The sequence below is a fragment of the Penicillium argentinense genome (assembly GCF_028826775.1).
Source record: "Penicillium argentinense strain IBT 30761 chromosome Unknown utg000005l_segment0_segment0, whole genome shotgun sequence".
Classification (NCBI taxonomy): Eukaryota; Fungi; Ascomycota; class Eurotiomycetes; order Eurotiales; family Aspergillaceae; genus Penicillium; species Penicillium argentinense.
Genome location: NW_026622664.1, coordinates 514,499 through 531,247, shown reverse-complemented (window position 1 = coordinate 531,247; position 16,749 = coordinate 514,499). Strand labels below are relative to the sequence as shown.

Here is a 16,749-nt window from a genome sequence, read left to right as displayed (position 1 = left end):
TCCAGTGGAGCTGGGGCCAACCTCGATTCTCCGCACTTCTCGCGACCTATCCACCGTTCTTCTCTGATTCATGGTCTCCATCAATTCAGCCTCCATGTTGGCGTGACGTGAGCTCCCGTTCTGCCTGTGTTTATTGGAGTGCGACCTCGCCGCGCGCCGGGCGCCGCATAAACAAAGAAAATGAGCCAACCATGGCTCGACAGCCTGTCGGACGACTGGCCGTCGTTGCCTGCGTCGCCCACCACGCCCGTCCCCAAACAAGACCAGCTCGACCAGCTCGACTCGCCGCGGACCGTCCAGAATTCTCCTAGTCGCATTCCGGTGCCTGCCCGCCGCTCCGGCGATCAACAGTCGCCCGCCAGCAGCAAGCCGTCCAAGCCAGCCCGACGGGACTTTTCGAAAAAAGTCACCCGGCCCTGTCATTTCATCAAACGCGAGCCACCGACCCCCAAGACTCCTCGCACTCCCAAAACACCCGCCAAACAGCGGTCGCCCGCCCCCGCGAAATCCAAAACAAACACCCCCAAGTCCCCCAGAGCCACCACGAGCACCAGCCCCAAGCGCAGTCCGAAGTCCACGAAGCCCTCCCCCGTCGCGGCGGGCAAGCAGCCCACCATGGACACGCGCTCCCCGCTGCGGTCGGTGTCCAATGTATCCAGCCAGGCCAGTTTCCAGAGCACCGACACCGTTCAGATTAAACCGACGAAGGGGCAAGAGGAGGGAGCGCCCACGCCCGAATGGCGCAAAAGACTGGTGCAAGGCGAGATCGCGGCCGGCGAACAGCGGGACCTGTTTGCGCCAATGGGTCTCGAGAGCGTCTTCAAGCCTCCGACGCCGGGCTCTGCGACGGCCAAACCAGGCTCGATCCGATTCACCAAACAGGAGGATGATCAATTGTGGGATTTCACCGACACATCGCGACGCGACAGCGCAACGCGGGACGAGGAAGACAACATCAATGCTGCCAAGGCCGCGAATGCCCCGAACGCCAACGATGCCCACGGACAGGAACGCGATCGCGACGACACCGAATATTCAGGAACCGGGATGGAGTCACCAATGGGTACGGTCAATCGTGCACCCTGGGCAAACAAGTGCAATGGACATGGCGAAGAAGACCCCTCCCAAGCAGACGATACGGGGTTTCGAACCGCGAGTGGACTGGAGGATCTTCGCAATGAGGGTATCTCTCCGATCATGTTTACGCGTCCGAACACGCTTGATGGCAATGGCACGTCTGAAGTGATCAAATCGGCTCTAAAGCAAGTGACAAACAAGCTCGAGAGCCTGTCGGTCGACAACAGCCGCCCTGATTCCCCGGCCAGCGACAGCCTCCTCTTCTACAACCACAGCGAACCCCGGCCTGAGGGCTCGCCGCACGACGACAGTCTGCTGGATGTGACGAGCCACTCGCTCCCGCAGGATCTCTCGATGGGCACCATCGATTTTAGCCGCCGCGCAGGTAGCCGCCCTTTCCCCCAGCGCTTCTCACCATCGCCCTTTCCCTCACAACGCATGTCCCCCGCAACGCTCGCCAACATCAAAGTCCGCAGCTCGCCGCTTTTCAACCCTGCACGCAAAACTGGTTCGCCTTCCCTGCCTCGTCCTTCTTCATCTCACGTGCGACCCTCAACATCTGGAGATGCAACAACAAAGGAAGGTGCCATGCCTTCGTCAGGGAGTCCATTGAAGCTGTTTGGAGAGCATGATACTTTCACAAACAACCGTCTACTGCGGCGCATGAGCCAGTTCGAGGAAACCTTTGAAGATGGGTCGGATGGCGACGAGCCTCCATCCCCGTCAGAAGAGGCTCGGCGCAAGGGCGAGAGCCGCAGCTTCTTGAATGCTAGACATGAGCCGTTGAGTGAAATATCACCCCGACGGAACGAGCGTCTAGCATCCCGCAACACCCCCCGTCCCCGCGTCAACAAGTTCGGAGACGGGGAGCTCGATAAGTTCGACTTCTCCGACGCGAGCCCATACGAGCATCAATTAGTATACGATGCGTCCCAAGCGTTTGGATCGCGTCCCACCTCGCGAAGACAAACGTCGATTCGACAGCAATATCTTCGCCATCCCTCCTCGCAATTGGGTTCTTTGCGTTATGCTCGGTCCGCCAGTTCTGGGTTTACTCGTAAGCCATCAGCGTGGACCCGCCAAAGCTACTTCGACCACCTGCGTGATGCTTCATGGTCCTCTCGCGTGAACCGAAAGGAAAACCTGGGTTTCTCGGAAACCAAAAGAGTGCCTAAAGCGGCAGCAGACCCAACTCCTAAACGCCGTCGAACAATACTGCGCGACACCGCTGAGCCTGACCACCCGCGCGTCAACAGTGAAAACCCCCAGAAGTTTGACGACAGCATGTCATTGTTGCAACGCAGCCTACTACAGCACGGTGTTCAGATAGAAACTGGCGACTACCTTGCCCCTCCTGGTCTTTCTACCTCCATGCAGCGGCCTCGAACACCCACGCCCAGCCAAATTCGCCTTTCCCAGGAAGCGTCGAAAGGACAGACTCGGGACTTTTCCGAATCCAACTTCGACGAGCTTGATTATTCCGACTCCTTTTCCCTCGAAGGCGACATCCCGCTGGTCAAAATTACTGGAACTAGTGACACATCCCGCAAAGGATCTATCACTACCCAGGATTATTTGAACGAAGCCACAAAGATCATGGATCTCATCCGCGCCAAAGGTCGACCTGCTGACGTGATGACGAGTCTACAAGAGTCTGATGGAGATAGCGAAGAGGGAAACTTCAGCTACGAGGATGAATCTACGCGTGAAGCCTTTTCTCGACCCCCCAGCCGGGAAGGCGCCGATCTTCGCAAAATGCGGGAACCGAGGGAGATGAGCCCACAAATTCTGAACCACCTCAAGAAATATCAGGAGAAAGAAGACGTGGAGTTTGGTGCTAATGACATGTCACTGAACCTCCACCAAGGGAACAAGACCTCCGCTGAGCCCAAAATGGGACAGCTAGCTCCTGAAGAACGGAAGCGAAAACCTAGTGGCCCCATTGACGACATTGCAGCGGACATTGCTCAAGATCTGATGACAATCAATACGCAAATGTCCGGATTCAGTATCAATTCTGTCCCAACCGGCTCCTCGCAGAACTCGCAGGCGAAGGGGATGCTCTCTTCTGATCTGGTGTCCCATTTGATCCCCGAGCAGGTCAATGGCTTCACATACGACCGATCAAAACACCAATGGGTCAAAGGCGATGGCGAACCACTGGCCAGGAAAATTCCTCGAGAGGACGGAGAGGATGACCCATTTCAGGATATTCCGGACTTGAGTGTGGATGAACTACAGGAGATGATGCGAGTCCATGGATTAAGCTCTCCCACGAAGAGTACCGAGGAGCCACGTACACGGTCTTCGTCTGGGGCCAATGGTTCGCCTAAAAAAGTCAGTATCCGCCCTCATACGCGAGATGGGGACCCATCTATAACGATAAGTTCCGTCAAGTCTGGAGCATCACGATTTACGGCCAGTGTCCCCAACTCTGGTACCAGAGATACTTCGTGGGGAACCCACGAGCTGCCCAGAAAGCGAAATGCCGAAGAGGCCTCGACTCAGAAGGATTCTGCGCCAGCATCTGAAACGCGACCAAGGCCAAACCGTGTTCCTACTATCAGCTTTTCGTCGCCTCTTGTTTCACATGTTGCTTACAGAGAGGACTCTGATGCTCCGGATTCCCCTGCCGATTTAGGAGACTCTTCTCATCCTGAAGCCCAGAAAGACGGGGCAGCTCATACAGACAACGTAAATGGCTCAGTGCGTTCAGCCAGACAAGAAACAGTTGCAGGTCAACCGTTCATCCGACGCCCAATCTCCAGAATTGAGGAGCGCAACGAGGAAGGGGCTGATGAGTTCAGCCTTGTTCAGAGAGACGAGGAAATGCCGGTTCAGAGAACACCCAATGCTGCGGGAAACTCTTTAGTTCCCATGAACAATAATGGTCAGGATACGAGCTACAGTTTCCACATGAGTCCACTGGCCGACTTCTCCGTCAACGAGCCAGACCACCCCTTGAACCTGGAGATGAGTTACGTGGCGCATCGTACCCACCCGACTTCTTTGCGCCAAGTGCATGGTACTTTCGCTCTGGCAACAGAGGATTTGATCAAACACATCACGGATGCTGAGGCTTATGAGCCTTACTGGGAGCATATTCGCCGATTGATTCTGCCTCAGAAAGGCTTGATTACCTTGCACAAGCTCAGCGACTTTTGCCCTCGCCTTGAGGAGCTGGATGTGTCCGACAATGACATTGGTCAATTGAGTGGCATCCCTTCATCTCTCCGAACGCTCAAGATTCCCCGCAATTGTCTTTCGAACCTGACTCCTTGGAGCCACCTGACCAATCTGCAATATCTTGACATCTCTGGAAACGACATCGAGACACTAGACGGCTTTTCCAGTCTGATACATCTAAGAGAGTTGAAAGCAAACGATAACCAAATCCGCAATATCGACGGAATTCTCGATTTGAATGGGCTCTTGAGCCTCAAGCTGAGCAACAACTCGGTGACAACTGTGGATTTTGAAGGTGCCGAATTGTAAGTTTCCTTTGCCCGTGGGAGACTGGGAAGTCAATATTAACAATTGCAGGACACGACTGCGAGATCTCGATCTGAGCCATAATTGCTTGACATCTGTCCATAACGTTGAGTGGCTCCCGTCGCTTGTCACTTTGGACCTCAGCGCCAACCAGATCGGTCGATTCGAGTCATCCAACGCCATGATTAGCCTGCGAGCCCTGAAACTTTCTGTGAATAAATTGGACGTCTTTGATGTCACATCTTTTTCGTCCGTGAGCTTGCTCTACCTCGATGAGAATTCATTGTCTGGTATTGCCGGACTGCAGCACTGCCACAATTTGGAGGTGCTATCTGTCCGGGAACAGGCTCAATCGCAATCGAACTGTGCGTTGGATCTCGAATTGGGATCCGTTAAGGATGTGCGAAAGATTTTCTTGTCATCTAACAAACTTTCACCCACCTGTTTGTCACCTTCATCTCCTTTGCTTCGGCTGCAACTCCTCGACATTGCAGGGTGCACGCTGAATGCTCTTCCAAGCGACTTTGCTGTCAGCTACCCCAATTTGAAGGTCCTGAACTTGAACTTCAACTCCATTACCGAGTTGGAGCCATTAGTTGGAATGAACTGCTTGGCACGACTGATGGTGGTCAACAACCGACTTGCAAGAATGCGCCGCGTCTGCCAAGTTCTGAGTCGACTCGGTCGAACCGGCCGGAAAAGCCCATGCTCGCTCCGCAAGCTTGACATCCGTGGGAACCCTCTGACTGTCGGCTTCTACCCCCTGCTGTTACAGGCAATGGAACGAACGCAGAAAAACAGAAACTCAAGTACCAAGAAAATGCTGTTGTTCATCATCAACAAGGTCATCGGGATCTTTCGGACGCTTTGGACGATCTTGATCGCAACGATCCAGTTGACCATGTTGTGACATGGGAGGATGGCACGAAGCTTAACAAGGCTCTTGAGGTCAATGATCCGTTTACCTTGCCCGCTGCCGACCCCGAGGCGGATCAGAAATACCTGAATCGTCTAGACAAAGCTACAAGACTGCGTCGCAGTGTCCTCGAGCTTCTTTTGTACGCTGGCACAAGTGGCTCACTGCAGCACTTGGATGGACTGGACCTTCGACCATGCCTGGGTGAAGATTCTCCGGACATGGAGCGAGCTTGGACGAAGCTGGAACAGCTGGGTGTGCTTCGTCGCAAAGCAATTACGAACGACGCATAAAATCAACCGCGGAGGGCCTTGATTTTGGCATGGAGAGGAATGTATTTCATTTGAGCATGGAAGCGTTGTGGAGTTTATTTGTTCTTTGTCTCAACATGGCTTGGGCCTGGACTCGGTGTTGATCGGGCTTTACACAATATGCATGATTGCATTACTCTGGAGTTTGATTTTTTACGAGCTGTCGAACCCTTTACTTCTAGCGACAGTATTTTACCATTCGAATGAAAGATCTTCATTCTTTTATTGACGTCCTGTCTGTTCAAGTAGAAGAAAAAAAGGTCTCCCTTGTTTCCAGTCGGTCCACTGGTTACACGTACACAGCCTGCATCTCCGCACCCGCATCCAAGGCAACCCAGAAGATCCTGATTAGGCTGGAGGCAGACACGAGAAAGAATAAGCCGCACTGCGATCGACAGACCGAATACCTCTTGCAGAAAAGGTTGCGCTCAAAGTTTCAAGAGGACAGGATGAGGGCTACACACAGAATGAGCTGCGGCCAATCCGTCTCAGGAGGTGCAACAGTCCAAAAATTTCTGGCTGTTAAGAAAGAGCTCCAGAGATGTCCTCATTCCCATAACAAATTAATCTGGGTTTTCGTCTTTTCCAGCCATCTAGTTCTTCCCAGAACCCGACAGGGTGGTAAGTGCGGACGGCCCCATGAATCCGAGCCGCTGGGACCGGCTCGTTAGTCCCGAACTGTGCGCCAAGTCGGAGCGCATTGCTCATGTCAACGTCGTTAATTGAGTCGGAGTTGCGGTAAAAAGTACTGACATGCATAAGTGTGTTTCATACCTGAGAGAGTAGTGACTTTGGCCTTTTACCTGCAAGCCGGGACCTCTATTGCGTAATTTGTTCGCGATCATCTGTTCTAGGGCAATTTTGTCCTGAAATGAGTTGAGGGCGATGTCGGTGACGGGTAGTGATAGTCTTGATTCAGAAGATTTTGACCAATCGAGGCGAAGTTCAATTCGAGCCGCTATGCAGCGGGCCCGTATAAAAGTGCGAAGACGGGACTACTACTTTCAGGCGCCTCATCGCGGGGCTCTGGAACAGTTTACCACGATCCATTGCTCTGAGATCAAGTTCCAAGGTGGTATAAAGAGGAGTTGTCTTGCAATGAGTCGCTCTTCAACGGCTACTTGTAATCCTATGTAGCTTGAGAGGAGTGCCCTCGTCTATTACCTGACAGACAGAGAGGTGATCCTGGTAGTAAAGCCGCTTGAATTATGCAGTTCTTTATTCCAATGCTGCAAAGGGGGGTGATATGTCATCGTCGATATCGACATAATTGTCTATGTATTTTCTCTTTCAGCTTGGTCGCAAATTGGCCTTCGTTTAAATGGAAAATGCTTTGGCCCCCGTGCTGTATGTCCCTCATTCTTTAGTATGCCACAATTTGACTGTCCCTCAAGCAATGTTCATGGCATACGTCTCTATACTTTCTACTGTTTTTATGGTCACCGTCTTTCATCTCATTATGGGAGGTGCTTCCGATCACTCGACCTGTGAAGATGTTGAGATGGTAAGTCAGTTTGATTTGAATGTCTCTCCGCCCCCTTCTCCTACTCGGCTGCTGATACTTGGTTTCATGAGACGCGGGCATGACATCAATTAGTACACCCGAACAGGCTGCCCCCAAAGGGTTTCGTCGACGCATTTCTTTTAAATGTTAGTTTTGTGGCGACTAGACTCAACGCGGACACACAGCTCTCCATCAAAGTTTGCGACGAATGAAGCACCCGGAGTTCCATTGAGACAAAGGGTTAAGAAGGAGTCGGTTGTATTTCAGAAGGCAGACTGGGTTACAAAAAGGTCCTGAGGGCATGGTTGATAGAGGCATACTAGTAGCAACCATGGAAAATTATGAATTTCGTTTTTAAATTTGCAGTTTGGTGCCTTGTCATCGGAACACAAATTTTATTTACGTTGATCGTTTCATGGTTTGCTGTTTGCTCCCTGAGATGTAAGACCGATAGCGGCGGTTGGAAACGACATGAAGCTTGGTAGGGAGGGGATTTCTAGTCTCTCTCCTTTCGCTCCACTGTCGGCTGCGGAGATGGATATCGGCCCAGGAAGACCCGCACGAATCCATCGTTCAAGCATTATTGCCTTGAGATGACTCGCGCAGATGAAACCAATACTTGCGATCACTTCGAAGCCCTCCTGACACCACATGAATCTCCCAGGACTTCGCAAATCGATGTAGGTTTTCGACAACTGGGTCACGAGAATTACGGAAAGATGGGCAAAGCACGACTGATGCTCATCTCGTAAACAGTAAGGTATCGAACGAGCAATCTGATCAGCATAATATCCCTCAAGAAGATAGTCTTCGTCGTCGAAAAGCTTGTTGTGCGCATATGGTGAGACTAGAGCCTTCGCTTGGTAAATCAGAGGATGGACGAGTCGCATCGCATTGAAAAATATGAGAAGCAGCCTGGCATTGTCGCAAGAGCTGAAGAAATAGGCGCTTCCAAATAAGTCGTCCGTGGGCGACAGATTCGAAAAGGGAAACCCATGTCCTTCTAATAGAGCAGGACTCCCTCCGATGTCGTTTTCCCACCGCGAATACCAGGCTAGAATTCTGTCTCGCTGTGCAAGGCAGTCCTCGAGAAAACATTGACAGGCATGATTATCAGAGGAATCGATGGTATTGGCCACGTTGGATAGCACAGAGGAGGTTGTGGTGAGCCGAAGAAGTTGATCTAAGGGCGTATCATCCCGTCTAAAAGCCATGATTTCACTGCTTTGTTCGTTCGATATGCCATCGGTCATGATGGCAAAGATCTGGCATTGATTAATATAGCAACTAGAAACGACAATGTCGACTTCACAAACTGTAATTATCTTTTGGAAGCGATTCCACTGGTATCCGAGCACGGAATCAAACGAGCATGGCCGGTGAACCTGGTACTTTTTGATGAATGCCTTGAACGCTGTCCAGTGAGCCATCCAAGCATTGAGGCTGTCGTGGAGATAGTGCGACTGATTCCAAATATTAGAAATGCTGTCCAAATCCAAGGCTAGGATCCGAGAGCATCACCTCTAGTTCTGTCCAGATCAAGAGAGCAAATGCTATGTCACCGTGGAAGGTCTTTCGGCGAATCATACTCAACATGATCCGTATTGACTGATTATATATTTCAATGCCGTATTCCAAAAGACCCTTGTCATTCTTGGTCTTTCCTAGAGAAACGCAGGCCCAGGAAGTCAGACTGTGTTGAAAGAGCTCGGTTCTCGCGGGGATTGTGGACCAGCCCGTCACCACGGCGTGCCATGCGTCATTCACCTTAACAGGGAAATATTCATTCAAAAAGGTCGAAAATAATTGAACACGCAGGAGGGGGCCCCGGGATACATGTCCAGGCAAGGTAAGAGGCGGAGGTTGAGAACGCTGGATCTGAGAACCTGTTCCCTTTGTCGACTCGAATGTGCTGAGTCGTTTTCCTGAGGCAAGATTGACAAAAATAACTCGAGACCCATAGCCCGGGCACTCAAGGCCTCTCTTGACGCACCTAGCACAATCGGGTTCCTGCTGGTCACACTGCCTTTAGCTATTAGTGCCAATCCGAAGAGCAAGTGCTGCATCGTCCCCACTGACTTTTATCCTGCGTTTCTTACACGTGGTGCAACCCCTGGACTGGAATGGTTTGCCTTCACCCATAGTCGGCGTTTTGGCTAAGGCATTGAAGCGAATGACTGGACCATGTGCGAAAACGGTGACACTGATAAAATATTTCGAGTGAGATGAGTCGGTCAACTCGAGTGGGGGCTGTAAATATTCCGCCTGATGATGTCAGCAGCCATGCAATGTTTACTAACAACGAAATGCGTTTACGGACCTCAACATTGTCTGTCTGAGTCCTAGATTTTCTGTGGACTGTGCGAATTGTCAAGCTCAATATCATGCCATGCATCTTATGGCACCGCCAGGAGATAGCAATTCGAAGCTTGAATTGCGTCACATTTTTCCACCTTGGTGTCTACAGCTCAATTCTCCAATATAATGGAGCTTTCATATCATCTCACAGCTTTTATTGGCGAATATTATGGCGACAAGGCGGGGTGTATTTACCTCTTGCACTGCTTAGCAATACGACTATACTCCCTGCAACATAAATTGGTCCGACTCGCCCAGACCGAAAGCAATGCTCGACGGGGATAAATCCTCAGTCCGGATTTTCAAGTCTGCATCAGCTTCGATTGTCCGAAACCACCCCCTGCATTGTGTGTTATGGCTCCTCGTTTCAAAAAGGTTGCTGTCATCGGCGCTGGTCCATCGGGGATCTCTGCCGTGAAGGCACTGCAAGAAGAAAAGGTGTTTGATACTGTGCGACTTTTCGAGCGTCGAGACTGAGTCGGAGGAATCTGGTACTATGACCCCGTCCCCGATGTTTTCCCCGTCTCCGAGCGCGTCAGTTCCGACAAAGGTCGAATTCCTCCCAAACTTCCTCACCTTGCACCTCCCGCACCTAAAGACCTGTCCGCTAGAACAGCAATCTATGACAGTCTCGATAGCAATGTGGAGGCGAAGGCCATGGCCTTCTCACGTACGCCATTTCCGCCTACTAACTCGGCACTTTCTACCAGACATTTTGGCCACGCCAATCCGACTCGGCCATTGTCATAGCAAGATATCTGGATGACCTTTCCAAGGATTACCTTCATCTGGCTTCCTTCAACACGACCGTCGTCAAAGTGGAGAAGAAATCTAGCGAGTGGAACTTGACTCTCCGACAGTCAGGCCAATTTGTAGGGGGTGAGCCAAAGGACTATTGGTGGGAGGAACAATTCGACGCAGTTATCGTGGCATCTGGGCATTACAGTGTCCCCTTTGTGCCTGATATCACAGGACTGAAAGACACCTTCGAGAAGCGCCCTACCCATTTCGAACACTCGAAAGAGTTTCAAAACCCCGACGACTACGTCGATAAGAAAGTCGTCGTGGTTGGGGGCAATGTTTCCTCGGCCGATCTCGTGGCCGACCTGCACGCCATCGTCAAAGCCCCTCTCGAGCTATCCCAGCGCGGCAAGAACGAGGCCCTCGATTCAGCTTGGAATCTACCAGGAGTTAAGCTTCGACCGACAGTCAAGGAAATCCGAGCCGCGCCGCTTGGTGTAGATGTACGATTCTCCGATGGAACCATAGCCCAGAACGTGGACAGGATCATTTTCGCTACTGGCTACAAGCTATCTTACCCATTCATTACTCCAGACCCCGTAACCCCCAACAACCGAGTCGCCGGATTCTATCAGCATATATTCAAAATCGGTGATCCATCTTTGGCATTGGTTGGACAGGTCCGAGCGGGTGTCAGCTTCCGGGTCTATGAATATCAGGCCGTCGCGGTCACTTTGCCATCTCCAAGGGAACAAGATCAATAGGAAGTTGAACGGCTTCAATACAAGGGGAATTCGGCAATATTTCATGAGATCAAGTCGGATTTCAAGGAATATTTTGATTTCTCAAGGAGTTGGCTGGTCCACCTGCCCGAGAGTCGGACGGATATATATTGGCTCCTTGGGAAGATAATTGGGCTGAGCAGGCATTCGAAATCTTGCATCTGAAAGATAGATACTGGAAGACCTTGCATGGAACAGAGAGAGGACCAGCTACTGCAAAATTGTGAGCGATTATTCAATGAAGGTGAAGCTGCATCCATGTGAGTTCGAGAAACCTTGAAATGCACGGTGCAGCACCTGGCGATGGACACCTTACGTGAAACAATACTTTTCTCCTATATGAAATTGCACTATACTTCTGATGAGAAAATTAGAAGTACAGAAGGAAATTTATGGCTACTGTAATACTGAAACGCCTGGATCTCTAAAATTTCTGATACAATGTATTCACAATGCAATGAAGTCTCCCTGTCAATATGCTCAGATTGAACTGCTAGTATATCACATTATATCTAATACTGGAGCGCTACACTAGTGCTTAACTCTATGCGATACCCTAGTTGCAGGATAAAAAGAAATTATATTATGGAAGTAAAAGTTAAGTATATGGGAATGAGCTTGTCGGTGCCTGGACCATCACTCCCATAATGTTGATTGGGATCCAAACCTGTTCATCCACTTGAGGGTTAGCGAGGTGTGATCAAGGAACACCCTTAAGGAAGAAGCAGCTGCTTCTCCTTCTTGATGTGCTCGACAACTTCAATGTCAACATTGAGAACCCTGGCGACAGTGTCAGAGGGTGTCAGCGCGAGCCATTGCGCCAAAGAGATATCGGCAACACGGTCGCTCTTGTAAAGCTCAATCCAGATCAGCTTTTCGGTCTCGCTGGTGTTCTCGATGTAGTGTCCTAAAGAAATGATGACTATTAGTACTTACATGGTATTAGACGCTGAGGTAAAGGTATGTGAGAAACTTACCGCTGTTGTCTGGGAAGACTGCAGTGTCGCCTGCAGTGAAATCAAAGGTACGGGCCTTGGAGTCACCAATGAAGATAGTGGCACGAGCATTACCTTGGTGGAAGTACAGCCATTCCTCAGCCTGGGCAGGAGTGTTAGCTTCGATGCACACTTCTCTCGGTCTCTCGGTGCCTTACATTAGGATGCCAGTGGAGCTCACGAAGGCCCTTCGGCTCAAGCTCAACGATGGCAGCAGCGATGGTTTTCGAGATGGGGAAGTTGGTCGAGTCGATCTTACGGAAGGTTCCGCCGTGTCCGGGAACCGGCTCCGATGGATGGTCGTAGGTGTGGTACACGTACGAGCTGTTGCCCTTGAGAGTACCCTCGGGAGCCTTCTTCAAGTCGGCGCTCACAGTGCCGTTGAGAATGTAAGGGAACTTGGGTGGGACCTTGTCGAAGACATCGGGGGAGACACCGAAGTTCTTAGCAAGAACATCCTTGGGGGTGTGGGTGATCCAGTCGTCAACCATGAAGGTGGTTCTGATTTGAGACAATCAGAAAAATGGAACGTTCCAGGGAGACTGGTAAAAATGACTTAATAACTTACCCGATCTTCTCAAAATCGCCATCATCAAAGGCAAGAAGGTATTCATTCTCCTCGTCCAGACCTTGAACATTGTGCGCAACACCCTTTGGGAAGTACCAGATGTCTCCAGTGTTCAGCTTCTCAGTCGTGAATCCACCGTTCTCATCGACACCGGTGAGGAGGAGAGAGCCGTTGTAGACGAAGCCCCATTCAGCCTATGATAAACAGAGTTAGAATACGGTATGAATTCCTTCCGTGGCATGGGTGTATGAAATACTCACCACTCTGTGCCAGTGAAGTTCCCGAATAGCACCCTTCTTCAGGTGCTGCTGAGCACCGGCAATATCATGGCTCTGAGGCAGGTCCTGGATGACTTGCTCTCGGGACCAGCCACCCGGGAAAAGTCTCGTCTGGGACTGGGAGAAACTCCACTTCACGTTGGGCACGAAGCCGTTGTCGGTGCTGGGAGTCCTGAGCTGGTCCGGATTCTGGAGATCGACGGGCTTGTTGGTACCGCCTGGATGGAATTGGTTTAGCAAACGAGAGCGTCACTTGGCGTGAACTGGGGGAAAACTTGAGATGTTTACAACACGAAGGAAGACTTACCCAAAAGAACAGCTCCCTTGCCACTGTCATTGATTGGCTGGGATGGATCACCGGCTCGCTTGACCTTGGGAACTGCCAAGGCAGACGACGACAGGAGCCCGGCCAGCGCAAGTCTTTGGAAGCGCATTGTGAAATTTATTTAAAAAGAGTGTGGAAGTGGTAGAATATCACAACACTGGTGAAGACTTGTCTGGATTGCTTACTTGGGAACCTTTGTTCCGGCGCTCTATATATGTTCCAGGCATCCCACGTCCCAAAATTCCGGCATCCATGGTCGCCGAATGAGAAATCACAACATGATCGATAAATATCGCGCTTGTGTTGATCGAAATGAGAAGTGATCCGAGCAGACTGTGGCGTCCGAACTATACAGCGCCCCGGATGAGGGGAAATGATGCAATGCAAGTGACCGAAAGCCGATTCGCATCCCGCGTGATGCCTGGAAAAAAGCAGGCCGGACTCTGAAAGCGCCTCAAGGTCGCCAGGAACACACTCGAGGGCACAGTAAGGTTCGATGTATGTATGTATAACAACATCCTTGGCATGTTGGCGAAATCGACGAGGCGTGCCAGTCCCCATGGGGGAATGTCTGCGCCGATCCAGGGACCTGACAGGTTCTGGAGGCACTGCCGGCGGCACTCCTCGTGTAGTTTAGCGTGGGATACGCACCAACAGCGCGACAGGGCCTTGTCCGGCTTATACTTAGGGCTCAGCCAACCTGCGATCACCTCATTTAGTGCGCGAATGAGTGGTGTGTCCATACCTTGGCCCTTCTTGGCACCCGCGGATCATCCTCACGGCCCACGCGAGTGTTCGCCCGCAGAAACACCAAGCTTTGCTTGGACCTCGTCGACTGGAAATTGGGATAAACTTGGATGAACCGCCAGACGGTGGCTGATTTTCGTACAGCAAAAGGGCTGATGCCGCATGTTTCATGGCTTCCCTGAATATTCTAGATACTATACAACCATACTGGTAGTATATACTAGTAAAAAGCTTCTTCCCGTTGATGAAGAGGTTTTAATAGCCATAGATGGCAATATTCAAGGAAACAATGCACGAGTTAGCTCCGAGAGTGCAGCTGCCTCTGCGCTCTCGAGAGAATTTAGACTTTGGCTAGTCTGTCAGCCCAGCAGCCTCGTGGTGTCACCTCTCTCGAACTATCAATCCCCCGGGCCTCTGATCCCCCAAGGAGTTTGCCGTCCTCAACCCAAGAACCAGGTTTTTGACCTGAATCACGACATCCTCTCGGCATTAGCTTGGCTTGGCTTCATATCGGTCGAGACTGGAAAGGCAAGACTACCTTGATCAACGCTCGAACAGGATAGTCCACCATCTCGTATTCCTCCATTCGGAGAGGAATTCGCCATCTCGTAGATCACAATCGTCTTGAATAATTGTAATTCTCACCGCAGCCAAGGAATAGCTTCATTGCGTGCTCTCGGTTAAGTATGATTGAGGAAGACAAGTTGACGAGAGTTGAAGTGATCCTCGACGAGCTGCAGAAGAACAGGATGTCTATATAAGCGTTGCTAATTCCCTCAAATCTGCTCATCCACAAATTGCGAGGGTTTTCTTCTCTATTTTATTCGTTAGCCTATCTGCAAGGCCCCAAGATGAAGTACTCCCTTGCTACCGCTGCGTACTTGGTCTCCCTTGTGGAGTGCCTCTCGCTTCCTCCGCTTATTCCCACGATTCCTGGTGTCACGGAGCCTCTGACCACCAACGCACCTCCTCTGCCTATCCTGCAGGTTCCGACCCCGCCGCTGGAGAGCCCGCCCTTCACGCCCAGTGATATAAAACCGAAGAAGATCGGATACTTCTGGACTGGATCTGGTGACAAGTTCCACAAGGGTACGTGCTCAATATGATAGCACGCCCTGATCATAGCTAATCAAAACCTCGCAGATTTCCTTGCCACTTACAGTCTGGACGATGTGAGTAAAGATCAAAACGGGGGTTTCAAGGTTCAGTACTGACCGCTTTTGTAGGACACCTTCGGTACGCTGCTGTGGGTGACCGACGTCCCTTCGAGTGGAAACGATCCCCACCATCTCGGACCCTCGCTGGACGGAAAGACTCTCTTTGGAGGAGGCCTGCTCTCTCTTCTGAAGACCCAGGTTAGTCATTCACCCCGCTTTCTCTCTACATATCGAGGCTGAACTAACCCCTTCAGGACACTGGATTCTACTTCGACACCTCCAACCCCTATCGTCCCAAGTTCCTCAAGAGCAACCGTGCCCTTTTGAGCTCCATTGCCGATGAGGTTCGCGCGAAGCCCGATGGCGGATTCTACATCACCTACATGGGCTCTGCAGTCGGCACGGCACCCGGTCGTCTCATCGAGACCGATGCCAATTTTGACATCATCCACGAGTGGCCCGAGGATGTGGAGTCCACCCTCAACATTCTGGGCGAGCAGTTCTCGCCCCACGGTCTGAGCATCGACTGGGAGAAGAAACTCATTCTGACTTCTGACTTTGTTGAGCCCATCACTATCTTGAAGCCTTCCCTGGGAGTTCGCCATGCCAACACCCTTCGTCTTTGGGACCTGGACTCCAAGAAGATCTTGAGCACTCTGACTATTCCTGATGTAAGTTTTGTCTACCAGTAGTCGGAATTGGAATTGTGTTGCTGACTCAATGAATAGGGAGGAGGTATTCAGGATGTCAAGTTCATTCCTGGAAACCCAGAGTCTGCTGCTCTGGCGACTGCCGTGCACCTGGGCCAGGTCTGGATCATCTATCCTCTGCGCAAGGACGCGAACGGCAACCAGGGTGTGATTGAGCTGCTCTACGACCTGGGCCCTAAAGCCCGTGACACCATCGCTATCTAGTAAGTGACCCCAATACTCAGGCTATCATTGAAAGCATCAAGGTCTAACCACGCTCTTCTCTCTCCAGCTCCGACATCACCCAGGACGGGAAATACTTCTACGCTACTCTGACCACCGCCAACCACATTGCCGCCCTCGACATCAGCGACCTGAACAATGTGAAGCGTCTTGATAACCCCGATGAGGACCAGCCCACTGTCGGACCACACTACATCAAGGTGACTCCGGACCAGAAGCACGTGGTGGTGACGGACTACTTCGTGCAAACAGGCGACATTGGTATCATCAACACCCCGGCTGATTTCAAGGCGCTGTACATCGACCTCAACGATGACGGTAGCCTGTCCTTCAACCGCACCATCGACTTCAGCAAGGAATTTTCAAACCGTGGTGGCGCTAAGCCTCACTCCAGCGTCGTTTTCGATTTGACTGACCCTGACCACCCTCTCTATTACTAGAGGGCCTAATCATTTGTGAGTTAGAGGAGTTTGGAGAGGGTTGGCTGGAGAGAGTCGTACTGTGAGGGTTCGCTTTACATTCTCTGAACAGGTCAAGGTGATTAGCGCACTTACTTTTATAATTCT

The 16,749-nt window shown here is 51.2% G+C and overlaps 5 protein-coding genes across 5 annotated transcripts; 3 read left to right on the top strand and 2 right to left on the bottom strand.

Annotated features, from left to right (window-relative positions):
• Nucleotides 1-180: 180 nt before the first annotated feature.
• N7532_004995 (uncharacterized protein) lies at nt 181-5,778 on the top strand (the record flags this gene model as incomplete). The annotated part of the gene is made up of 3 exons (XM_056617489.1): nt 181-4,568; nt 4,621-5,300; nt 5,345-5,778. 3 exons carry the CDS (start codon nt 181-183, stop codon nt 5,776-5,778), a joined length of 5,502 nt encoding a protein of 1,833 aa, XP_056473648.1.
• Nucleotides 5,779-7,713: 1,935 nt separating this feature from the next.
• N7532_004994 (uncharacterized protein) lies at nt 7,714-8,553 on the bottom strand (the record flags this gene model as incomplete). The annotated part of the gene is made up of 1 exon (XM_056617488.1): nt 7,714-8,553. The coding sequence occupies one exon, from the start codon at nt 8,551-8,553 to the stop codon at nt 7,714-7,716; it is 840 nt and encodes a 279-aa protein (XP_056473647.1).
• A 1,762-nt stretch (nt 8,554-10,315) lies between these two features.
• On the top strand, nt 10,316-11,163 carry N7532_004993 (uncharacterized protein; the record flags this gene model as incomplete). Its single annotated transcript, XM_056617487.1, has 2 exons — nt 10,316-10,328; nt 10,409-11,163. The coding sequence occupies 2 exons, from the start codon at nt 10,316-10,318 to the stop codon at nt 11,161-11,163; spliced, it is 768 nt and encodes a 255-aa protein (XP_056473646.1).
• Nucleotides 11,164-11,894: 731 nt separating this feature from the next.
• N7532_004992 (uncharacterized protein) lies at nt 11,895-13,456 on the bottom strand (the record flags this gene model as incomplete). The annotated part of the gene is made up of 6 exons (XM_056617486.1): nt 11,895-12,103; nt 12,159-12,279; nt 12,335-12,677; nt 12,745-12,938; nt 13,005-13,240; nt 13,330-13,456. The coding sequence occupies 6 exons, from the start codon at nt 13,454-13,456 to the stop codon at nt 11,895-11,897; spliced, it is 1,230 nt and encodes a 409-aa protein (XP_056473645.1).
• Nucleotides 13,457-14,945: 1,489 nt separating this feature from the next.
• N7532_004991 (Selenium-binding protein) lies at nt 14,946-16,623 on the top strand (the record flags this gene model as incomplete). The annotated part of the gene is made up of 6 exons (XM_056617485.1): nt 14,946-15,183; nt 15,238-15,266; nt 15,321-15,449; nt 15,506-15,922; nt 15,980-16,164; nt 16,233-16,623. 6 exons carry the CDS (start codon nt 14,946-14,948, stop codon nt 16,621-16,623), a joined length of 1,389 nt encoding a protein of 462 aa, XP_056473644.1.
• Between the last annotated feature and the right edge of the window lie 126 nt (nt 16,624-16,749).